General features: G+C 45.1%; 1 protein-coding gene across 7 annotated transcripts in view; it reads left to right on the plus strand.

Annotated features, from left to right (window-relative positions):
* Nucleotides 1-986: 986 nt before the first annotated feature.
* The window catches only part of LOC112258735 (RNA binding protein fox-1 homolog 2), a 40,802-nt gene continuing 16,154 nt past the window's right edge, over nucleotides 987-25,634 (plus strand). For 3 of the 7 annotated variants that reach the window (XR_006084174.1, XR_006084175.1, XM_042327578.1), the window contains exons 1-6: nucleotides 988-1,868; nucleotides 7,427-7,477; nucleotides 21,277-21,474; nucleotides 21,599-21,769; nucleotides 22,186-22,239; nucleotides 22,784-22,876. Coding sequence is in view for 5 of the 7 variants with exons in the window: in XM_042327578.1 (XP_042183512.1) it covers nucleotides 1,623-1,868; nucleotides 7,427-7,477; nucleotides 21,277-21,474; nucleotides 21,599-21,769; nucleotides 22,186-22,239; nucleotides 22,784-22,876 (813 nt within the window). In the remaining 2 variants the exon portion in view is untranslated. Of the gene's footprint in view, nucleotides 1,869-7,426; nucleotides 7,478-21,276; nucleotides 21,475-21,598; nucleotides 21,770-22,185; nucleotides 22,240-22,783; nucleotides 22,877-25,634 lie in introns of all 7 variants that reach the window. The other 4 variants (XM_042327579.1, XM_042327577.1, XM_042327580.1 and 1 more) reach the window with 3 other exon arrangements.

A 25,634-nucleotide genomic window follows, 5' to 3' on the forward strand; every position in this document is an offset into this window, starting at 1 on the left:
ATCTACCTCTATCACTCCAGTATCCTTGCACATTGTAAATATGGTACTGGAGCTGACTGACCCTGTATATGATATTCTTACTTACTTTCTCATGTTCTTCTTATTTCTTATGTGTTTTTGTTCTACCTTATGTTATTTCTTGTTATTACATTGTTATTCATTACAGTTTTGGGGTTTAGAGCTTTGCAAGAAATCCATTTGTCCAGATTTGTGCATGTGACATTAAAAACTTGAAACTTGCATGGCCATTGATTAAGTTGTTTGATATCCACCAGGCGTCGCACTATCATTAAAAAAACATGCTTTCATATCAGTCCTGTAAGATAATTCGCCTTTGAAGTTTCCTAGGTTTGAGTGGTTTAATTAAAATAGATCACCTTTAACATGTATTTAGCCAGGCCTATACTATCCTGCGTCTTTTCTCACACATACGTACTCTACATTGTTAAATTGCTAGTTGTATGTTATTTTAGGCCTACCCCATCTATTCCTTATTTATTTATAACCCCTCCCTATCTGCTTCATTAGCTATATCACCGCCAACTGACTAGTGAAAGTCCATTAAAGCGTCGGGGGAAACTGTTTATACTCGATTCCTTGTTCTATTCCTTGACTTGAGACACTCGCTCAAGCGTGGAAGCTGCATGCAGAGGGGTGCGTGCGCGCAGTCGTAAAATAAAAGGAGGATAAATACCTCGCCATAAATCGTGGCAAGCAGTCTCATATTTACACGCGAACAATCCCCTAAAAATAATCATACACATTTACGAAATGCAATTATTTAAATGTAATATAACGGTAATGACAAAAATCGTAAAAAGACATTTGAGGTAGGCTACTCTAAATGAAATGCCATGGTGTATGTTATGGTAAAAAAAAAGAGAGAGAAGGGGGGTGCAGGAGGGAATACGACAGAGGAAAAGGAGGGGAATATAGAGAGGGCAGATCTGGGACCAGTCTAAATGGTTTACCCCTATAGTAATCTTAGCACATGGAAGAAGAAAAAAACTGACACCAGATCAGTGTACTCTTTGCGGCCCGTTCCATACCACACCAATCTGGACATACACGATAGAGAGGAAATCGTGTTCCTCGCCAGTCCGTACACGCCACTAGAATTCACTGAACATACTGCGAGAAAAAGGAGGGTGATAAAAAAAGGCCAGGATAAAGAGAAGGTGAAAGCAAAGAAGGGCTTAAAAATATATTTGGTTGGGAGCGGAGGACGCATTGACTTCGCAAGGAGAAGATTAGCGATTCAAATCATTTCCTAAAATTTTCTATATTCGGCGGATAAAAAAGTATTGTTAGCTAGCTAGCTACTCTTACGAGGTAGCGGAATGTGTAGCTAGCTAATTAGCAAGGAATTAGTGTTTTGTATTTACTTGGTTTACGTGTTCTATTGTGACTATTTTTCTAACGCTAGTAATCGTGTGAAATGTGCACGAGCCACACATGGTCATGGTGTTCTGTGTTGATTAGACAATAACAATCTAGCCAGCGGTACAATACATTTGGCCAAGAAGACCAGCTACAATCAGCTATTTGCACATTCAAGGAATAGCGTTCCTTGTCCCAGAATAGGGAATAAGTCAAAGGTAGCGTAGACTAGCTGCCGTCCAATGTTAATGTCGACCGACGTCGCATCCATAATGTTACCCGTTACTCGGGGAATGATGGACAGAGAAAAGGACATTGATACAGAAACCGGACCCCACGCGAACACGACCGGGGGTCCAGCAGCAATAGTCCGGGGAATGAAACGAGGGGATCCTGAGCAAACAGCTGCAGCGTTGACCGAATTAGCAGGAGCAGAGTGCAAACGGCCAAGGATAGACGGGACGGTGGGTGTTGGTGACATTGGACAGGTAAGGAGTAGAACATTAACAAATGAAGCCAAATTGTTGTTTGTTTCCGTTCGATGAGCTGTTTTCATTGAATGCGTGCAACATTGTAACCCCTGCATTAAACGATTTATTTTCAATAGCACGTTACGTCTATTGTTTCAAGAACATCAGTGGGTCATGGTTCTGCTGACAGGCAGGCCCACCTATCAATAGCATGCCTCGTCGCATCAACTGCAGTAACGAACGTGCGGTAGAATTACAATCTAGGTACTAAACGTGTCTTGCACATTGTTCGGTGCTTGTGGCAGCTAGACTAACACCATGATTATGGCCGAGACAAAGGTAATATGATAGCCCACAGCTTATCGGCAATGACAGTTAAGCTACAGCATAGATCCGACGAAACACAAGAGCCTTTCATGCATTTACGTGCACTGCACCTATGTACACACTGATATTCCCGCCTTTACCATGATGGTCTGTCGTTGGACTTCACATCAAAGCCTCCGACACAGGAGGGTACTCGCATTGGGAACAGTAATTTGTGCCAGTCCCCCTGGTCTGTGATTGGAGCTAGGTGCTAAAAAGAGGAGAGAGACAGGGGGTTGGGGGAGGGGTCACTATGGGAGAAACAAAGAACAGACCCCTTTTCATGATAAGGGATGGGGAAGGAAAGGGGCTTTAGGATACCTTGCCTCTAGCTATGGGGCCTCTCCATGACTTGACTGCTGATACAGCATAGCAACAGTGCTCTGCTCTTCGGCTAACCAGTGATATTACATGCACATACAGTATCCGTAAGCATCATTGAAAATAGCTGACATAGTGTTTTTGTTTGAGGCAGCAGTCAAACATGGTTCTGGGTCAGCTGTGGGTAATTGAATCCTGGGGATTGGGAAAATGTTTCAATTGGTACTGCTGCATATCTATTGCAATGACAAATGGGCAGGCCATGTTCCTCACACCATATAATGGATGAATGGTGATGACAAAAGGTTACAGATGGTGGTGTAGATGGTGTGACAATGAGAGGTGCAACAGGATCTCGCTGCCAATCACTTATATTGATCTCCTGCCATTGTGGGTCAGGCTGGAAATACGCCCACAGAAGAGAGGGAGGAAACAGGAGGATAGAAGGCAGGATTTACAGTATGAGAGAGAACACTTTAACACCAGAGAAGGAGAAAGTTGTAGAAAAATCCTCTATGCAGCTTAGGTTTGACGATAACTAAATGTAAACATTAAGAAATTACAATGGTGGTGCTTAATGTAATTAGACTGGATTACATCATCCAGTCCTGTAGGTGACATCATGTTCAGTGCTGAGAAGATGAGTTCACTAAATATTTTTGGTGCGGAGATACATAGCTATTTGATATTCATACCTGCCCAGAGGACAGGATGGGTAACAGCCTAAATCATGACTGACATATTAAATGAGAGAGGAGTGTCCTCATCTCCATCCTCTTCTTTTGTTTCTTGTCATCCTCCCCCTAAGGCATATTTCCAGATTGCTAATTGACTCCTGGTCCATAGAATTTGAGTGTGCACTGCCTGTGAGACAAACCTCCCCACCCCTGCTTACTGTTTCTACTGTCCAATCTCTCTCTGTCTCTCTCTGTTTCCCACTATGCAGTATTGATGTGCCCTAGCCTAGTCCAGCATGGTAGTGTACAGTGTGCTGTATATGCCTCCCTCCGGCTCCTCGAGAGCAGATTTTTCCTATCGTTGGCAGTAAAGCGGCTTTGTGTCGCGCTAAACGAGATCAAAGCTCATTTAGGAGAGGGCATTAACCAGACTGATCGCTTCAAGGGGAGGAGAGTAAAGGGGGAGAGGGTGGGCGAGTGTTGAAGGGGAAACTACGATATAAACAAACCATTAAGATGATACAGTTTTGCACAGATAAGCTCCAAAGGTGCAGTATTCTTTGAAACTATCAAGCTACCAGGGAATGTTGACTAGTAATAGCGGGAACATTGTCTGTCATTAAAACCCCAAAGAAAAAAGTAGGAGTTATAATGTGCAGCACACTAGTGGACACTCGCTAATGGTTATCACTGAACTTTGAGCACAATGCTGAGGTGTCACCTTTGACCTTTCACCCCTTGAGATAAGCTCAAAATTATCTTCAAGGTGTTTCTCAACACAACAGTGCTCAAGCCCCCCCCCCCTCTCCCATTTTAAATGTTTTTTTATAGTCCGCCACTCGTTTAATCAGATGCAGGGCCTACCACTTACACTCACATGTTAACCCTGGACACTGGTTGTTGTTGTCATGTTGTTGTCACCTCCCCTTCTACACCGCTGCCCCCAAACTGTCATATGTACTTCCATCTCCGCCCGCGAATGTCTCCCTGTCGGTAACGTTGATTCATCCTGTCTTCTTTCTCCTTATTTTTGTCCCCTCTGCTCCTCAGCGTATCACCCTCTGTCCACCCTTCCATCCCTTCTTCCCCATCCCCCTCCTCCCTCACCATCTGTTGACCTCATGCCATTTTGCCCTCCTCCCTCCACTGCTCTCTTTTTCTGCCCATTTGCTCCAACTCTCAACTTTTTCACTTTTCTAAAATAGAAAGTGGGGGAGAGAAAACCCAGCAGAGCGACGCCCTTTAGTTGAGCATACAGAGAGAAAGTCACTGTATGAGGTGTGTCTGGACATTTCTGATCCGTATAGACTGGAGCTCCTGGCCCTCAGAGCAGCTTATAACTACCCCTCTACTGTAAATGAGTGTAATTAATACCAAAGTGGATGGTACCCTGTTAAATTACTGTCTGTATCTGCATGGAAGAGGGACTCATGACTTTCGTTGAGCGTAATAAAAGCTTGAAAACTTTAGACTCAAAGCAGACCTGATATGCATACTTGGCCAAAGCGCCATATGCCCCGCAAAAGAAAGTGTGTGTGTGTGTGTTTTAACAATGAGTATCAAGTTCAGACCCCCCTCTCCCACCATTTTAAGGAAATATAAGTCACATGACATTCTTGGGGTATGAGTCATTGTCTCCATTTCTTGGTCTCTTCTTTTTGATGTATTTTTCACTTCTTGTCTTTGTCTTTCTTAATCCCCACATTCTTCCACCCCTGTCTTTCTTTCCTAATTTCCATCTCACTCTCTTGTTCTTTCTTTTCCCTCCATCCCCCATTCGTCTCCCTCCCCCTTTCCTCCAGACAGATTGATTCCAGATGTTACCAAATTCTTCTCCTCTCCCTCCCCCTGTTCTAACCTAAACTCCTCCCTCTTCATCCTGCCTTTCTACTAGAACAAATCGTTTTTTACTGCAACCTTGTTATGTATTGAATCGTGTGGGGTAGTTCTGGTTTCCAAGTGATGCGCTACATTGTTTTTCCACTGATGGTGCCTTATCAGACTTAAACTCACTCGGGTATACATTGCCAGAGGCATTGGAGACCTGCGTCCTTTCAAATGTTCAGTGTGTCGCATCTTCATCAGTCCTCCACTGTCCAGCCTTTGAAGACTACCAGCGTTTTTACCTCGTGTGTTGCTGAATACAGCACTGTCCGTTCGGCGGCTCTCCCACTTGAATGCGGCGCACTGAGGAGTGTGTTCCCCCAGGGGATGAGGCACGAGGGGGAAATTGGTTCCAGATGAAACAGGAAGTGGATAGGGGGAGACAAAGAGAGGGCTGTTTTATGCAGGAGAGGGAGCCGGACACTGCTGGGCTGAATAGCATACATCTCACTCCTCTGGCATGGGTCATGTATGCTATAGTCTGTACTGTCCAGACAGCATCACACATCAATCTGTCACTCACTTCTGCTGCTCACTACTTAAATGCTCTCTGTGCCCCGTCAAATGTTGTCCCTCTATACTTGTTTGATTGACCTCATTCCCCTTTCCTTCCTCTTTCCCCTCCCTGTTTTTGCTCTGCCACTCCCTCCCTCTACCACCACCATGTCTCATTGTGACGTGGCTGTGGAGCCCCATCCAGGGTTAGTGTAGTAAGCACAGCCAGCACAGCTAGCTTTCTGAGAGGGCATCTCTCCCGTGCTGTCGCCATGGCATCCTGAGTCAGGCCTTTCCCATGATTGGTTGAAAAAATTATAGTAGGGAGGGACCAATTCTTCCAGGAAGCAGGTTGGGGCAGAACCAGAGGTTACCTATGTCTGTTTACAATGAAGAGGCCACGACCACCTTTTTACTACATTACACCAGCACTGGCTGCTCACTGAATGGAAGCTAATGGAGATAATGTATGAATTTATAATGAGTTTCGGACTCTCGTCTTTTAATACAAGCACAATGGAAACATATTCACCCTTTTTAACATGTGTAGGATGTTCCACCCTCCTTCCCCATGATTGAAAAGGCCGGAGACTTGTTACTCTGCCTCTTTTCCCTGCACAGTGTACTGCTAGTATATCAGACGGGATCGCTGGAATCATCTCTCCTTACTGTTGTCAATAACACTGTTTGGTTTAACTTTTCCCCTATTGCTCTATCCCGCCCCCTCTCCCCTGTTCTTTTCCCTCCTCTTACATTGCCATGAACAATGGGTCTTCTGCCAGAGGGAGAGGGAGGGGTGACAGAAATAATCTAATTAGAAGTAATTACAGATCAATTAACCACAACACTAGATTCTGGGGCATGGACAGGGGAAGGGTCCGTTCTTTTTGTTGTTGCGGAGTGCAATTTGTTTTGTCGGCTGAATAAGGACCTGGCCTGGCTGCAGAATGATTCACCAGCTGCTCTAAATGGGTGAGGCAGCGCTCAGGGTCTAAACCAAAAGAGTCATCATGTTAACTTGTATAATCCTTTGTGAAATGTGCCCCCTTAATTCCCTGCTGCTTTCCTGCACCATACATATTTTCATAAATGTATTGGGCTGTAGGGTATACCGTAACAGATAGGGCTGGGAACTGCCAGGGACCTCACCATACATATTTTCATAAATGTATTGGGCTGTAGGGTATACCGTAACAGATAGGGCTGGGAACTGCCAGGGACCTCACCATACATATTTTCATAAATGTATTGGGCTGTAGGGTATACCGTAACAGATAGGGCTGGGAACTGCCAGGGACCTCACCATACATATTTTCATAAATGTATTGGGCTGTAGGGTATACCAACAGATAGGGCTGGGAACTGCCAGGGACCTCACCATACATATTTTCATAAATGTATTGGGCTGTAGGGTATACTAACAGATAGGGCTGGGAACTGATTCCATGTATGTTGCGATTCCAATTCATACATATGTGCTCAAACCTCATACGTCTGCTGCAGAGGGACTAGAGAGAGTTTTGATAAAACTGCTGAAAAGAAGCTGGAAAACAAGCTTTGAAGGAAAAATACTGGAGTATTGGTGCAGGTACAGCACACTAGTACAAACATAATATTGCAAAATTGTCAAAATTATGCGAAATGATATCCTGATATTTCACTGTATACGTTGTTCCCCCATCACAAGTAACAGCTAGGCTGTTTCTCCTCGGGAGCATATTACTTTGTTAGGGGTGAACACATCACTGCAAAATGTTAGACTCCTGTTGAATCACATCACATTTTCCAAACCCTTAACTCTCTCTTTTTATTTTTTAAATATTTTTTTTATAGAACAACGACCCTTTAACCCCAGGTTTCCTTGGATACCCACCTAACAGCCAGGTAAGAGTACCATCTTCCTGAAGTCTCCTTTAATTTAGGTATAATTGATGGATGTATGGAGTTTCATGAAACACGTTATAGTACCATTATAGTACTTCAGAAGGCCCAACATGAACATAGCCTACAGAAACTGTGACAACATTTTCTCTGAAACTATTTGATCTGCCTGTCTGCTGTGCACACTTTTCCATAATCCACATTCCCCTGCTCTCTTTCCCCTTCTCTCTCCTAGTTTCTTGTACTCTCCCTCCATATTGAGTGGTGCAGCGGTCTAAGGCACTGCATCTCAGTGCAAGAGGTGTCACTACAGTCCCTGGTTCGAATCCAGGCTGTGTCACATCCGTCCATGATTGGGAGTCCCATAGGGCGGCGCACAATTGGCCCAGCATCGTCTGGGTTTGGACGGGGTTTTAAATATCACTTCCAGTAATGAGTACCTTATATGCGTCAGACAGGGCTGTTTCTGATAGTCTCTTATCTTCCTGGGAGCAGCAGCACAGTGATGTGTCTTCTGTCTGTTGTCATGGCTGAGATGTGAGTGCAGGTCTCTGGCAGAGCCACAGGAGGGGGGTGTTGGTCTGCCTGCCCCCTCCCTCCTCTCAACATGATGGATCTCCACAGCTTTATCTCCATTATGTGTTTTTTCCTCCAACGTGCGTTCCTCTACCCCTGCCATCTCCTTTCTTGGGAATGCAGTTCGCTCGCTGCTTGTGCTGGAGAGAGGGGGAGGAGGGGGGTGGATGGATGGAAAGCAAAAGAGGCAGGAGAGAGGGAAAGTGAGAGGATCGGAGGACAGAGACTGAAGCATGTGAGCCACCATATTGAAGTTAACCTTTCTGTGGTGAGGTAATATATAGGCTAGATGAGTGGTATTCAAAGTGGGTCACGGGGGAACTGCAGTGGGGTTGCCAAAATATTTTTTTAAATCAAAATTAAGAGTGCATATTATTGTATAGGACAATATACAAATATTTTTAGGAAAGATAATTTAAAAAAGACAATTTTATTGAGTAAATGTAATTGTTTTTCTTTTAATTTTGATAAGAGATGAAAATGTAATGAATTAAAGATTATTTGTTGATGTAAAAATAATTTTACCAATGTTAGATTTGGAGAGAAATCCCTGCGGGAAAAAAATGGGGATGCCAGAAATTCCTGCTGAGGCAATTGGGCTAGAAACGTCTGAAGTAACATGCATTTGGTAAGGTTGTTAAAATAGTTAGGTTCCCATGTGTTTGTTTGGATCATAACTTACTTATTTGATTCAAGACTAGTCAAACATACAACAAATGATTTAATACTAGCCAGTTCTTAGTGATGTAATCGGGTACACATAGGTGTTGAGCCGGTTGTCATGCAAAGGGTTGGAGGAGTTCGTCTAGCCTACACTCTAGCTGGAGTTCCGAAGAGCTGTTTTGCGCTGGTTGATCTGCCTGTAGGTTTGGCTGTGTCAATGTTTATAATTAAAAAATATATATTTTACCTTTATTTAACTAGGCAAGTCAGTTAAGAACAAATGCTTATTTTCAATGACTGCCTAGGAACAGTGGGTTAACTGCCTTGTTCAGGGGCAGAACGGCAGATTTTTTTTACTTTGTCAGCTCGGGGATTCGATTTTGCAACCTGTCAGTTTCAAGTCCAACGCTCTAACCACTAGACTACCTGTCGCCCCTGCATGGTGGCTTAGCCAAAACCCTACGTATGTGGGTTTGTCTGGAGGTTGGTAGGGTCCTGTAGTATGAGTCTAGTGCCCCTCCTCATCATGTTTAGGCTACAGAAGCCATGATGATTATGATGGTCCTAGTCAGCCAGTATATATTTTATTTTATATTTCACCTTTATTTAACCACTTAGGCTAGTTGAGAACACGTTCTCATTTACAACTGTGACCTGGCCAAGATAAAGCAAAGCAGTGCGACACAAACCACAACACAGAGTTACACATGGAATAAACAAGTGTACAGTCAATAACACAATAGAAAAAAAGAAAGTCTATATACAGTGTGTGCAAATGGCATGAGGAGAGGTAAGGCAATAAATAGACCATAGTAGCAAGTAATTACAATTAACACTAGTGATAGATGTGCAGATGATGATGTGCAAGTAGAAAAACTGCTGTGCCAAAGAGCAGCAAAGTAAATAAAAGATATGGGGATGAGGTAGGTAGGTAGATTTGATGGGCTATTTACAGCTGGCTATTTTTAAAATATTAGTGACAAATATAAGCTGCAGCGATTTTTGCAGTTGGTTAGCTGATGTTTGGGGAAGACCAGTAAACCTGCTGGAGCGCGTGCTAGTGACCAGTGAGGAAATATAAGTCTCCAGCCGAGCATCAGGTCGAGTTTTATATGCAGTTGGATGGCAATGTTGGACTGCAGTTTGCTGATTGGCAAATGACATTGAGAACTGGATAGTCAGTTTTACGCACAGGCTGCCAAACAAGGTGATTTAATTTTGGTTTCATTTTATGAGTCTGGAAGGAGAGTTTACCAGATTTGCTTCATAATTCCTGCTGGAGTGATGCGTGGGCTGCGGGCACGAATGGTTGGATGTTTGGTTTTACTAGCGTGAGCAGTGAGCTTGTCCAAAGCTTTAAATAGCATACAGAATGGTGTCTTATAGAATCACCTGGATATAATCTTTTTTAACCTTGTGGTACCTTTATTTAACTAGGGCCAGACAACAGGCCCTCCGATTTGACACATGAACTCTATCTGGTAGTTGCCAGTTGGGTGGTATATGGGGTTTGCCAGTCAGACAAAATGGATGGCAATGTGATGGACTGCATCCAGTTTGCTGAGTAGAGTGTTGGAGGCTATTTTGTAAATGACATTGCCGAAGTCGATGTCAGTATTGTGTTGTGCATTTACTGCAGCAAAATCACATCCATACCTGAGGACCACAATGGAAATAAGCCTCCTGGCTTTGTGTTTTATCCTTTAATCTGTATGTATGTATTTTTGTTTCGTAAACAACAGGTGTGGACTCACAGTGAAATGCTTACTGAGGGGGCCTTTAATTTGTTTTAACGTTTTTATTTTAAACTTTATTTAACTAGGCTAGTCAGTTAAGAACAAATTCTTATTTACAATGGGTTAACTGCCTTGTTCAGGGGCAGAATTACACATTTTTACTAGGCTACCTGCCGCCCAAGATAACATCAACGTTGGCACAGGTGGGATTCGAACCCACACCTCCAGAGACTGGAGTCTAAATCCAGCGCCTTAGAAAACTCGGTCACGCTACCCAGTTTAATAACAATACAGAGAAAGACATTTTAGAAATAAAAGAAAAGTAAAACACGTAATAATAGATACATAATGAGTAACGATAACTTGGTTCTATACAATGGGTGCCAGTACCTAGTCGATGTGCAGGGGTATGAGGTAATTGAGGTAGATATGTAAATATAACTAGGAATAAGGTGACAGTAAACAGTAGCAGCAGTGTATGTGATGAGTCAAAAAAGTTTGCAAAAATGGTCAATGCAGATAGTCCGGGTAGCTATTTGGTTAACTATTTATCTAGCTATTTAGCAGCCTTATGGCTTGGGGGTGGAAGCTGTTCAGGATGCTGTTGGTTCCAGACTTGATGCATCGGTACTGCTTGCTGGTACTGGTGCAGCTGTATAACTTTTTGAGGATTTGAGGGCCCATTCAAAATCTTTTCAGCCTCATGAGAGTGAAGAGGCGTTGGTGTGCCCTCTTCAAGACTGTGTTGGTGTGTTTGGACCATGATAGATACTTAGTGATGTGGACACCAAGAAACTGAAAGCTTTCGACCCGCTCCACTACAGCCCAGTCGATGTGAATGGGGGTGTGCTCGGCCCTCCGTATCCTGTAGTCCACGATCAGCTTCTTTGTCTTGCTGACGTTAAGGAAGAGGTTGTTGTCCTGGCATCACACTCATTATAGGCTGTTTCATTGTCGTCGTGAAACTTATATTGATTGTATTGGTGTCGTGCGCAGCCACGCAGTTGTGGGTGAATAGGGAATACAGGAGGGAACTAAGCATGCACCCCTGAGAAGCCCTCGTGTTAAAGGTCAGCGTGGTGGATGTGTTGCCTACTCTCACCAACTGGGGGTGGTCCGTCAGGATATCCAGGGTCCTTAGCTTAGTGATGAGCTTGGAGGGTACTACGGTGTTGAACGCTGAGTTATAGTCAGTAAACAGCATTCTCACGTAGATTTGTCCAAATGGAAAAGGGCAGTGTAGTGCAATAGAGATTGCATCATTTGTGGATCCCATCAGGGTGGTATGTGAATTGGAGTGGGTTCAGGGTGTTTGGGATCATGGTGTTGATGTGAGCCATGACCAGCCTTTCAAACCATTTCATGGCTACAGATGTGAGTGCTACGAGTCATTTAGACAGGTTACCTTGGCGTTCTTGGACACAGGGTCTATGGAGGTCTGCTTGAAACAAGTTGGTATTACAGACCAGGTCAGGGATAACTTGAAAATGTCAGTGAAGACACTTGCCAGCTTGTCAGCGCATGTATGCGTCCTGGTAATCCGTCTAGCCTCGCAGCCTTGTGAATGTTAACCTGTTTAAAGGGCTTACTCACATCGGCTACTGAGAGCGTGATCACACAGTTGTCCGGATGAGCTGGCGCTCTCACGCGCATGGTTCAGTGCATAGAAGGCATTTAGCTCACCTGGTAGGCTCACTTCATTGGGCAGCTCGTGGCTGGGTTTCCCTTTGTAATCCATGATAGTTTGCAAGCCCTGCCACATCAGAGCCAGTGTAGTAGGATTTGATCTTAGTCCTGTATTGACACTTTTGCCTGTTTGATGGTTTGTCGGAGGGCGTAGTGGGATTTCTTATGTGTCTGGGTTAGTGTCCCGCTCCTTGAAAGCGTCAGCTGTAGCCTTTAGCTCAGTGCGGATGTTGCCTATAATCCATTGTTTCTGGTTGGGAAATGTACGTACGGTCACTTGGGGACGACCTCATCAATGCATTTATTAATGAAGCCAGTGACTGATGTGGTATAGTCCTCAATACCATCGGATGAGTCCCGGAACATATTCCAGTCTGACTTGTAAAACAGTCCTGTAGCTTAGCATCCGCTTCATTGGACTGCTTCCGTATTGAGGGTGTCACTGCTACTTCCTATTTGAGTTTTTGCTTGTAAGCAGGAATCAGGGGAATAGAGTTATGGTCAGATTTGCCAAATGGAGGGGGAGGGAGAGCTTTGTTATGCGTCTCTGTGTGTGGAGTAAAGGTGATATAGAGTTTTTTTCACCTTTAGTTGCACAGGTTAAATGCTGGTACAAATTGTGGAAGACTGATTTCAGTGTTCCTGCATTAAAATCACCGGCCGCTAGGAGCGCTGCCTCTGGATGAGTATTATTTGCTTTTGGCTTTATACAGTTTGTTGAGTGCAGTCTTAGTGCCAGCATCGGTTTGTGGTGGTAAATAGACAACAAAGAGAAAATATAGATGAAAAGTGTCTTGGTAAATAGTGTGGTCTGCAGCTTATCATGAGGTATATTACCTCTCCGGCTGGACCAGCCTGCTACTTTTAATAGTCAAATAAATTCAATCTACTTAATTAGTAGAGCTATGTATTGTTTGTTGGTATGTAGGAATGCATGCATTGGCCTTCAGATTAATATTGCCATATCGATATATAATCCATCATGGACAATAAAATATTGATTAGGACTATTGCATCAGCCCAGAATGCCCATATCAGTGCATCCCTATATGCATGGCCTTATGATGATCTGTGTTTGTGGGGGAGGGGCATTGTTTGAATGTATGTGTGAGAGAGAGTGTGATGGAAATAGCCCTTTGTTTGAAAGCGTTTGTGTTTGCCTGCCAGGGTGCACAATAAATATGGCTGTGCATCTGTGTGTTTATCAGTGTGTTCAGTCTGTGTAGTTAATCCTTAGATCATCCCCCATTCATCCTCTCATCCTCCTCACTTACACCCTAATCCCATCATCCCTCGCTCTTTCCCCCATCCCTTTATCCTTTTATCTCTATCCTGTTATCTCTCGCTCGCATCCACTGCCTCTCTCAGCCTCTCGCTTACCCCTTTCCCACCACCTCCCATCACCTCTTTTGGTCCCTCTCTCCCTCCCTCTCTCCATCTCTCTCTCCCCTCTGTAGTAGCCAACCTCAGCAGATGTCTGCATACTGGCATAGACGTTTTGCAGGCAGGGCAGAAAATGGGAGAAAAAAACAAGAAGTGCAGGGGAACTGCACTCCTCTCTCCCATCGAACCCCAACAGTACTGTAGTGTAGGAAATGAAAAAGCGCAATGCAGATTAATAAATATACATGTTGTGAAGGTGTAGAATTGGGCCGTAGCAGTTTGAAGCTGTTTCCTCTCTGGGTAATGAACATGGGGAGGTGAGGGGGAGCTGCCTGCCTGCCAGCCTAACATGGGGTTGACAAGCTGCCATCCAATAAATAAATGATTAAAAAAACCTGCAATGCAGTGGGTAGCGTTACAGTGTGAAACGGAGCGTCTTCTTCTCAGGGCTGCCAAACAGCAGCTCCTTCCTTCCTAACCTGTCAGTGCCTAGCCTGAGAGGGGAGGGGATGGAGAGACTGATGGATAGGAGGGACCCAGCCAGGCTCACAGAGAGGGAAAGTTTGAAGGGGGATGGAACATGCAGAAGCCATGACCGAGCAGAGCAGGAGAGGTAGTGTGAGTGAGAAGTGACACACGTCAGAGGAAGAAGAGAAGAGACACGAGCTGTAAGAGGAGAGAACTGACAAGGGGCAAACAGAGAAGAGGGGGAGAGTGATAAGGACACAAGGCTTGCGTGGTGCTAAGGCAAGGGGGAACACTGGCGGAGAGCGAGGGAGAATTTGAATCTGTGAGAGACGTGGACAGAAGGTGCTTCCCGGCGGATGGTAACAGACCACATTCAGAGCGGAATAGAGAGAGAGAGACTCTTCCTTCCTGTGCAGACAATGATGGGGTTGTACTATCCTGCGGTGTTGCCGGTGAGTTCATGTCAGAGCCAGTTTTCTGTACGTTCCAGAATAGCAAGTTTAGACCTGGAACACCTAAAGAACAAAATGCTTTGCTCTTTTCTACATGTTTTGAAATAATATGCAGTTGATTCGACTGATGTTTACCTAGCTAGTTTTGATACGTTGCATAAGGCTAGGCCTCAGATTACTACGTGGAGTTCTACTGTTTCTCTTTTACCACAAACACATGCACATAGCCTACTCATTGAGGAACGCTCAGTGTTTTGTGACTAGTATTGTGTAACGACTTATGTAACGTAACTTGTTTTTTATCATTTAAATATGTAGATGTGTTACTGGCAGCAAGAGGGGTTAACTGTGTACATGTTCTAATGAGCCTGCTGCCCCAACATGTTCTGTGGTCCTGGCTGTGCTTCAGGGTCCTCAAGGAGGTCCAGGCTTCTGCAAATGTCTCTGTAAATTAGCAGTTTTGAGATGTGTGTATGTCGCACGTTGCGGCCATGCTGACAGAACATGTTAGTCCAGGGGGTGCAGTGGGGGGCTGCTGGAATGAGAACGGGGTGCTACAGCAATTCTTTGTTGTCTTCCCAGCTGTTTTGCCCCCCCTGAGTGAAAGAGACAGGTGCCAAGAAACAGTTGTGACTCCTTCCCCTCAATCCTTCTCTGTTGGTACGACCCAGCCTCCCCTTTCCTCCCGCCACAATACTGGATGGGGTGCTGTGAGGTCCTGTGCTCTGGGTGCTGATTGGACAGTTAGCAGCAGGAATCTCCCCAAAGTGCTTTTAACTCCAGCACATGCATTTCTAGGGCTGTGTGACTTGGAGCTCGACCCTCCCTCTCTCCCATTTCTCTGCTGTTTCTCTTTCCTCAGGCATCAGCAGCTGTTACCTAAACACGTTTTTCTCCTCAAAGGGCACGGGCAGCCAAATGGGGGATGTTTTGGGGGGGGTGTCACCAATCATCCACTGTCCCATGCGATCAGTGAGAAGTGAGGTTAAGAAAATACCTTCTCTTAGCTGACAGATTTAAAGTGTATGCGTGTGAGTACATTAGGGTTATAAATGCTGTTTGCTCCCCATCAATTTAACTTCCTAAGCAACCAAGCAAAGTGCAAACACCGCAACCAACCGTATGAATGCCGGGTTCTGAAAAATGGCATGATTGTGGTGTATTTTACTGCCTCACCTCCATTACTGCAGCACCCTGCTTGGTTTAGAGAGGGAAGGCAGGGATTGTGGTGTATTTTACTGCTTCACCTCCATTACTGCAGCACCCTGCTTGGTTTAGAGAGGGAAGGCAGGGATTGTGGTGTATTTTACTGCCTCACCTCCATTACTGCAGCACCCTGCTTGGTTTAGAGAGGGAAGGCAGGGATTGTGGTGTATTTTACTGCCTCACCTCCATTACTGCAGCACCCTGCTTGGTTTAGAGAGGGAAGGCAGGGATTGTGGTGTATTTTACTGCCTCACCTCCATTACTGCAGCACCCTGCTTGGTTTAGAGAGGGAAGGCAGGGATTGTGGTGTATTTTACTGCCTCACCTCCATTACTGCAGCACCCTGCTTGGTTTAGAGAGGGAAGGCAGGGATTGTGGTGTATTTTACTGCCTCACCTCCATTACTGCAGCACCCTGCTTGGTTTAGAGAGGGAAGGCAGGGATTGTGGTGTATTTTACTGCCTCACCTCCATTACTGCAGCACCCTGCTTGGTTTAGAGAGGGAAGGCAGGGATTGTGGTGTATTTTACTGCCTCACCTCCATTACTGCAGCACCCTGCTTGGTTTAGAGAGGGAAGGCAGGGATTGTGGTGTATTTTACTGCCTCACCTCCATTACTGCAGCACCCTGCTTGGTTTAGAGAGGGAAGGCAGGGATTGTGGTGTATTTTACTGCCTCACCTCCATTACTGCAGCACCCTGCTTGGTTTAGAGAGGGAAGGCAGGGATTGTGGTGTATTTTACTGCCTCACCTCCATTACTGCAGCACCCTGCTTGGTTTAGAGAGGGAAGGCAGGGATTGTGGTGTATTTTACTGCCTCACCTCCATTACTGCAGCACCCTGCTTGGTTTAGAGAGGGAAGGCAGGGATTGTGGTGTATTTTACTGCCTCACCTCCATTACTGCAGCACCCTGCTTGGTTTAGAGAGGGAAGGCAGGGATTGTGGTGTATTTTACTGCCTCACCTCCATTACTGCAGCACCCTGCTTGGTTTAGAGAGGGAAGGCAGGGATTGTGGTGTATTTTACTGCCTCACCTCCATTACTGCAGCACCCTGCTTGGTTTAGAGAGGGAAGGCAGGGATTGTGGTGTATTTTACTGCCTCACCTCCATTACTGCAGCACCCTGCTTGGTTTAGAGAGGGAAGGCAGGGATTGAAGGTATTTTGCGGAGCCCCACCCAAGTGTTCGCCCCCAGGGGTATGAGACTTGCCTGCTGCTTCACATTTGCACCAACCAAACTGCTGCAGAACTGGCAGACAGTATTAGAGCACTAATGCACTCTGAGACATCTGTCTCCACTACAGGCTTACTGCTGCCCCTCACTCTGCCCATCTAAACCTGCAGTACTGACAATCCAGCTGGCTCAAGGGACGTGCAGAAAAGCATTGAGCTTTGAATAGACCGCACAGCAAGTATGTTAATTTGCACACATGCACTATTGTGACTGACAGAAACAATGGCCAGTTCTGCTGCAGTGCAGTGTTGAGTCTCAGAGCCTCCTTAAGCCCCTTCCCCCACTATCGGCTGACGGAGCTGGTTCAGTTCAATGGACACATGGCGCAGCAACGTTTATTCTCTTGTCTTCTTCTCTGGGCTGAATGAGAAGAAATCCTCACTAGTGTTGGTGGCTGACTCAATCAAATATTGTGAGGAAACTTTAACAGCGATTGGGCATGGATGTTAATCCTCCCAAATACACTGATTCGCCCCCCTACAGCAGGCTAGGTCTTAGGGTGCTGGGTTGTTTCCCTCTGCAATTATCTGCATAGAGCAGCGTTTCATAGAGAGACCGAAGGATTAGGAGGGTCATGTCAGTGAACTTGGCAAAGGTTAAGTGTTAGGGAGGAGGTTTGCTCCTCCACCATACCAGACATCTTTCAGAGTTTTGGGAGCGTGTATGGCCACCATGGTGTTGGTGCCGTAGTGGACGTGGCTCACGTTGGGCCATCTGTAGCAGTATATAATGGGGAGGCTGCTGAGGGAAGTCTTTTTAAAGATGTCCTGTGAGACGGGTCCAGCCAGGCTTTCAGAATCAGTGTGGTACGGCTGAACCTCCAACTGCCCTTGCATGGTCCCATCCTTCATGGCCAACAACAACCTCTGATCTATTTGGTGTGTTTATGTCATATTGACTGAGTCAGTGAATACAATAGCCTGTACTACCACCGGACCTTTAGAAACTGACCAACTCTTTTGTTAAGAGTCCAATGCTCTGTTACCTTTAAATGCAATGCCATGTGTTATTTTGCTTGTGGTGCCTGTAGGGTTTAAGCCAATTAGCTGTTAATGTACCATGGAGGGATAGGCTGTATATTATGTGTTGTGATTTTCATTGGTTGACAACCCTGAAGGAGTGACAGGGTTTCAGTACATAGGCGCCCTTACATGGAGATGGGAGGCGGCTACAGCTTATGCTTGACTGGCTCTTGGGATCTGTGGGTCACGTTTCATAGCGGCTGTGGCTTTGACTGACTTGGGGGAGGCGGGGCGGAGGTAGAAACCCTCGTCTGGATTTCATCAAGCGAGGAGGGAGAAAGAAGGAGAGGAAAAAGGAGAGGGAAAGCATATCTATTTCTTCAGCTGTAGAAAAAGGAAGAGGAGCGTACTACTGCATTGGAGAGAGAGGGGGGAAGAGGCGGCATATTTAATGCAAAGCAATGCGTCACAGTAGGCTGTAGATTAGTTTCATAGTGGTTATTCATTCATGATACACGGATTGGGATTAGTGTAACTAGCAGGTTAAAGAGATTACTGTAGTCTACTAACACTCTTCACTGACTGTCTACTGTACTGTGCAACTGAATTCAAATTATTTCATTACGCTGCAGTCACTGCACACATTTTAACACATACACTCTCGCAACGTTCGCTGAATATTTTGACCCACATTGCAAGCCCTCTCTCTCCCCCCCGGTCCTCCTGGTGTATGGAAAAACCTATGGTGTCTCAGGTAACACTTCTGTACTACCGCTGTCGAGTGTGTAGAGAAAGAGGGATGCAGAGTTTAGCCGATCGTAATTCAGATGGTGCATTTAATATTGTATTATACGTTCATGCAGAACAGTACATCTGAAGTTATTTTGAAAGGGTACCTTGTGGTCAAATGAGATTTGTTATGCTTAGACTATTTTATATTCATTCCTGCATTGCCTTTGAACATCACCTAGTGGCTTACTAGTGAGTTATGATATATGATATTGTATACAAATATACATGTGAAATATTATACAATATGACTGTACAACCCCCTCTGTCTCTTGAAATTTGTAAACAATTTGATCATTCCGTTTCTGTTTGTAATACAATGTTTTTCCACATGAGTTCATGCTTTCCTTTTTGCAACACAGAATTACTCCCTTTTTATAATAGCCTCTCTCTCTCCATCTCTCTCTTCTCTTCTCTCCCTCTCCTCTCTCCCTCTCCTCTTTCTCTTCTCTCCCTCACATCTCTCTCTTCTCTCTCCCTCTCCTCTCTCTCTTCTCTCCCTCACCTCTCTCCCTCTCTCTCTTCTCTCCCTCATCTCTCTCTTCTCTCTCCCTCTCCTCTCTCTCTTCTCTCCCTCACCTCTCTCTTCCTCTTTCTCTCTCCCTCTCTCTCTCTCTCTCTCTCTCCTCTTTCTCTCCCTCACCTCTCTCCCTCTCTTCTCTTTCTCTCCTCACCTCTCTCTCCTCTCCTCTTCTCTCTCTCTCTCTCTCTCTCTCTCTCTCTCTCTCTCTCTCTCTCTCCCTCTCTCTCTCTCTCTCTCCCTCTCTCTCTCTCTCTCTCTCTCTCCTCTCTCTCTCTCTCTCTCTCTCTCTCTCTCTCTCTCTCTCTCTCTCTCTCTCCTCTCTCCCTCTCTCTCTCTCTTCTCTCCCTCTCTCTCCCTCTCTCTCTCTCTTCTCTCCCTCTCTCTCCCTCTCCTCTTTCTCTTCTCTCCCTCTCTCTCTCTCTTCTCTCTCCCCTCTCTCTCCCTCTCCTCTTTCTCTCCCTCTCATCTCTCTCTTCTCTCTCTCTCTCTCTCTCCCTCTCTCTCCCTCTCCTCCCTCCCTCTCTCCTCTCTCTCCTCACCTCTCTCCTCTCTCTCTCTCTCTCTCTCTCTCGCTCTGCTCTGTGTGTGAGATACTGCCATTTAGGGCAGTGTTACTGTTACCTCTCAGTGAGTGTGGCAGGAATGTCCAGTTGACAAATGGGTTGAGTACTACCAGCCCTCAGCCAGTACCTTCTCTCTACTATTTAGCTTTGTCCATCCTTCATTGGATACCAGTGAGTAGCCTAAATATCCATTCCAGTACTCACATGATCGAGATACTGTACTGTTAGAAACACCCACTACACTTCCACCCCTCCCCCATCCTCTGAGCCTCCAACACAGATTTGGATTTGGTCACTGTGACTCAGATGATGGGGAGCACCCTTTACTGCCTGGTTCCAGACTTCTACATGTTTATGGATGACATGTCTTTACAGGAGGAAGGAGTCTTTGATTCCCTATTTAACCTATTTGGAATCCTCCTTCATTTAATCATCCTCCCCGTTTTATGCAGGACTTATGTGCTATTGTTATTAAGTTAATGACATTGCAATGAATGCAGTTTGCAGTCAGCCTCATGAGCGATTCATATGGACCAGAATACATAAGGAGAGGCTGGTGGAATATAGCAGTAGAAGAGTTTTCCATCCTGTTCTGAATTAAACCTACTTTTGTTGCACTCGTTATCTTGGAGGCACAGAACCGAGAGCTCAGTCCTCCTTATCAAGTAGAAGGGATTTAACAGTAGCCGGGACGGTTCTTTCCACTGTCGTTTCAAGATGAGAAGTCTGCAGTCTCTGGGATTAGTGAATCCTCATTTGCTTTACTGCCCCGCAACTTAGTTTCCCTGGTAATTAAAAAGGCTGTCTGGAGCCTGGGTGTTGCCTCGCCCAGGCCTGGCTGGCCGGCTGACTGACTGGCCCGTTTTAATGGTATTGGATGCTGTCATCACGCCTGGAAGGCCACGAAGCAGTTTCATGGCCTGAAACAAAATGGCGCCCCCACCCCATTCCTCGCTCCCCCTACAGGCTTTGCTCTTTCTGAACACAGTTGGGGTGTTTTTGAAGTTATTACAGGATGTCCTTGAGTGTGTGACTGAGGAGTGCTATATCACAGTGTCACCATATAACTGACACCTTTTTTTAAATCGTGACCGGCCGGCGCTACAATCCATTACCGGGCTTATCATGAAGACCGTATAGTAACAGTGCTGTGGCAATGGCCTGGAGCCGTCTCCCAACTCAACTGGTTCTGATATGAATTCATATCAAGTGTAACTAACAAGGATAATGGTATCTGTTCGCGGGGTATAACAGGTACTCATTGTTGTAAATATTCTCTGGATATGTGTGTACATGGATAGTGAGCAGGCTTGTGTAGCAATGTGTGTATCAGATTTTGTGATTTGTCAATAATAGATGTTGCAGTGAATATTTCATGGTAGGCTGACTGAAACGCTCTGCTGTCAGAGATATGGAGGGAGAGAGAGAGAGAGAGAGTAGGAGGGAGGGTGAAATTGAATCTGTGTTTTTAACCCTCGTTCTAGTCTCTCCCTGCCCTCCATCTGCACGGTACAGTACAGTAATGCCTACTAGTATTAACCCCATCTTCTCCTCTGTCAGGGTTCTCAAGATTCAACAGGGGGCCAGGAGGGGCTGGTGCCCCCGCCCTTCTCAGTGTTCCCTCCACCACCCCCTCCGCAGAATGGCCTGGGGACAGAGTTTGGTGGTGCTTTGTTTGGTGCTGGTGGGCAGGGGCCTTCGGATTCAGGGGCTGGAACAAATGGCTCAGCCACCACTTCTAACATCTTACCCACCCCGGTGAGTGTTATGGTTGGTTTTGTTGTTAGGCTCACTCTGCATTTGTCCCCAAATGCTCAAGATTACTATGTTTATTCCATTTATCAGCCTTTCCCCTTCTCCCTCCACTCTCTCTCTTCCCCAGCAGACAGAAGTGTCCCCAGGTCAGGTAGATGGAGTGGGGCAGTGCGTGGCAGTAGAATTAGCAGGAGTATCCGGGGCTGACTCCGCAGAGGCCAAAGGAACCCCAAAACGACTTCATGTCTCCAACATCCCCTTCCGCTTCCGAGACCCTGACCTCAGGCAGATGTTTGGGGTAAGAATCTGGGAACCTCCTTGCTGCACTTTGAGATGAGGAGTAAATCAGTTTAACCCTCCTGTTGTTTAATTGATGGTTGGTGTCAGACTGGGTGTTGAGAAGAACAAAGGGCCAGACAGTCACAAAGGGAGGAACACTCATGTCCTTTGATTTTCTCTATCATAGGGCCATGAGAGCCACAGAGAAGTAGTCAGTAGTTAGTGAACGAGTGAGGAAAGGAAGGCATGTAGTAACAAAGGGATAGAAAAATAGACAATAGAAGGTAGTTTGATTGAATTTATTTTGGTGCAATATTGCCTCCTAGTGAGCTGCAGGTGTAGTTCACCCCTGATTGTCAATTAATTACACTGAGTACATAATGCAAGTTAAGTTTTTGTTTGTATCCTAATTTCTTGTGTTTTGTTTATTTTCAGCAATTTGGGAAGATTATTGATGTTGAGATAATTTTCAATGAGAGGGGCTCAAAGGTGAGTGAGATGGTAAACATGTCCTCAGTCCCACCGCTGTGGACATTATGATGAAAAAGTAAAGTGTTCACTGTGTCTCAATGCTACATTTTCCACACACACTGTGTCCTACTTACCTGCACTGATAGTATAAACAATAGGGTAGTATTATGGTTTTAAAAAACTCCAGGCCACTATTAAACGTCTGAAACTAGATTGAAAGTAAGTCAAAATTATAATGGACCTATATATTTTCTAATAACTGCAAATAGATTTTGAAAAGCAAATCGGTCCCAAGAAAATCTGTGCGGCCCTCTGTTGAATTTCGACATTCCGTTTGCCCAACCCTTCACTAATCAGTAACCACCGTATCAGTTCTAGAACAAACAGTATAAACCAGTGATTATAACTGTGTACCTGTTCAGTAAATGTGTAATGAAATGAGTCAAAACTAGCTAAATCAAAGTGTTTTGATTTTCTATAGAACAACTGGTATGTTTCTTCCAGCCCTCTCCTTACGCTGTCTTTGTGGTGCTCCTCATTCCCCTCTGTCTGTCTACCCCAGGGCTTTGGCTTTGTCACGTTTGAGACCAGCGCCGACGCGGAGAAAGCCCGGGAAAGGCTTCACGGCACGCTAGTGGAAGGTCGCAAGATAGAGGTAATTTAACCCAACTTCTCCTCCTACCATCGTTCCTCTGCCTGTACACTGATTCCGCTAGCTGCCATCCTTTTCCACTGACATGCTCTGATGTGGTCTCTGCTGGTACCCCCCAGATGGTTTGCTGCCTTTTTTGGGGTGTTTCTTGTTTCCTGGTTCATTTGGGGTGGGGGGAGAGTTGAAACCTCAAGGCATGCTGGGAAGTTTTCGCTTTCTAAATCATTTAGGTCTCAGTTCTGTCTTGCACCATTTCTTATTTCTTATTATAGCTTCCACTGCTTTGATTTCAAAATACAATCTAAAACATCTTTCTCTGTTGCTGGAACCGCGGGACATTAGGAGAACGTGATGAGACGATGATGCATGGCCGATTGTAGCCAGGTTGATCATATCTTAGTTCCTAGTCTAGAATGCCCTCCCCATGCTGCAAAGTGGTAGTGACAAGCTTATGTCTCCTGGCCTCCAGCATGCAGCACACTGCTCTCCTCTCCATCTGTAAAATAACTACGCCATATCCTTGATATTAAGCTCCCTCCTTTCACTATCATTTTTTTAAAATGAAGCTTTGGCTCGTATGTGACTGTTTCAGAGTTGGGGAGAAGCTGAGAAGATGCATGTTTTTCTTTGAAATATTGTCCGTTTGCGTGCCAGTGATATCCTGCCCATCTCTGGAGCAGATCTATTTTAAGCCAGGTTCTTAGCCAATCACGATTCTGCATGGGCTCCTGCCTCCTTGCTGTGGTTAACTGTGGTAGTTGTGTCCTGCATGATGGTGATGGCTGGACCCGCTTGGGTTTCATCTCAGCTCTCCAAACGTCTGGTTCTGAATGACACCTGCATCCAATGGTCTATAAACCCTACATTTCACCTTCAGTCAATCAGCAAGTTGAATGGATACTGATGGAGCCCAATGAAAACCCACATCAGTTAAACTTCTATAAATCAACAACCTATTTGTTTGGCCCTGGTGGTTCTGTAACCTCTGTGTCTGTAGTCTCTGGAGTATCTTCTTGTTTCATGCATGATCGTTATCACTTTAATTGTAAGGAAGTTTCTCTCTCTCTCTTCACCTTTTGTCATTGCTGCATGTGTGACGGTAGTTGCACTCTCTGAAGCTGTGGCCAGGCCTTTGTAATCTGCATGGGGTCAACAGGAGTGTCTGTCATCAGGTTTGTCTGTGTTTGACTAGTGCATGGGATAGAACAGCTGTACAGACTAAGGGCAAATAAAGGTTGTTCTGTATTTATACACTCATTCAACACCGGAGGAAAAGCCCAGCATTCCTTTGAGGCACTGCAATGTGACGATTCTTCTTTCTCCTAGAAGTTGTTTGCAACCCTAGCTTAGTCATTGGTCATATAATTAAAGTTTTTTTTTTTTACTGGCTGTTATTTTAACAAATGTGAAGATACTAATTAAAAACTGGCTAAGCTTAGAGGCAATGCTCTGACATGAGGAATGTTTAGATGTTTTAATGGTCCCGTACTAGGCTAGGCTTAGATTACACATTGTTTTGCTTAAAATACTACCGTAGTATGTCTTTGAGTTTCCTAACCCATTGTTTTGCTTAGGAAACTCTGAAAGATATACCATGGTAGTATTTGACCAGATTGTTTTTGAAATCAGGAGTGTGAATATTCTGTTTGCTGTCCTTTTGCATGGGATTTATTGGAAGTATGTGTGCATGATAATACTATGGTGTTGTAACATGGCTGTCACTGCAGCCCTAGTGCGGACAGTCTGGGATTTCTTGCATGTCTTTTATATCGGCTATTTTGTTAAGACTAGATGATTTTGGTGACAGTGATGTGGACTTTTGGTTGTTTAGCATGACATCTTCTCAAAGTTAAAAATGCCTTAATACTTTTATGAAGGTCTGTTTATCCATAAAACAGAAAAAGGCAATAGTTGTTGATTTGGATTCAATAATTTATTTCATGTTGTTGACTAAAGTCTGTCCGTGCATGGGAATCTGTAGCGAATGTTCTCCTAGCTAGTCTGTTTGGAACCCTAAGTGTGCATGGCTGTTGGTTCTACACAGAGTCTAGTATTGATCTCTGCGGTGGCCTATTCTATTACATCGAAGTGTACTTCTTTTTGTCTGGAATAAAACTCTGCGCTTTGAAGAAGTCAGTTTCCCGTGCGCGTCCAATGTACCCATGTAAGTGGTCCGATTCACTTGTCTTCCTGTTGTTTGTGTCTCCACTCCACACTACTGTGTGTGTCTAGGTCTGCACACACACCATGCATCTCCTCCATCAGTCTGTGTGTGTCTAGGTCTGCACACACACCATGCATCTCCTCCATCAGTCTGTGTGTGTCTAGGTCTGCACACACACCATGCATCTCCTCCATCGGTCTGTGTGTGTCTAGGTCTGCACACACACCATGCATCTCCTCCATCAGTCTGTGTGTGTCTAGGTCTGCACACACCATGCATCTCCTCCATCGGTCTGTGTGTGTCTAGGTCTGCACACACACCATGCATCTCCTCCATCGGTCTGTGTGTGTCTAGGTCTGCACACACACCATGCATCTCCTCCATCAGTCTGTGTGTGTCTAGGTCTGCACACACACCATGCATCTCCTCCATCGGTCTGTGTGTGTCTAGGTCTGCACACACACCATGCATCTCCTCCATCAGTCTGTGTGTGTCTAGGTCTGCACACACACCATGCATCTCCTCCATCAGTCTGTGTTTGTTTGTGTCCTCTTCATGTCAAAGGGTATTCCACAAAAAGCACTTAAACTAAAGACA

This window comes from Oncorhynchus tshawytscha, linkage group LG09 (assembly GCF_018296145.1).
Source record: "Oncorhynchus tshawytscha isolate Ot180627B linkage group LG09, Otsh_v2.0, whole genome shotgun sequence".
Classification (NCBI taxonomy): Eukaryota; Metazoa; Chordata; class Actinopteri; order Salmoniformes; family Salmonidae; genus Oncorhynchus; species Oncorhynchus tshawytscha.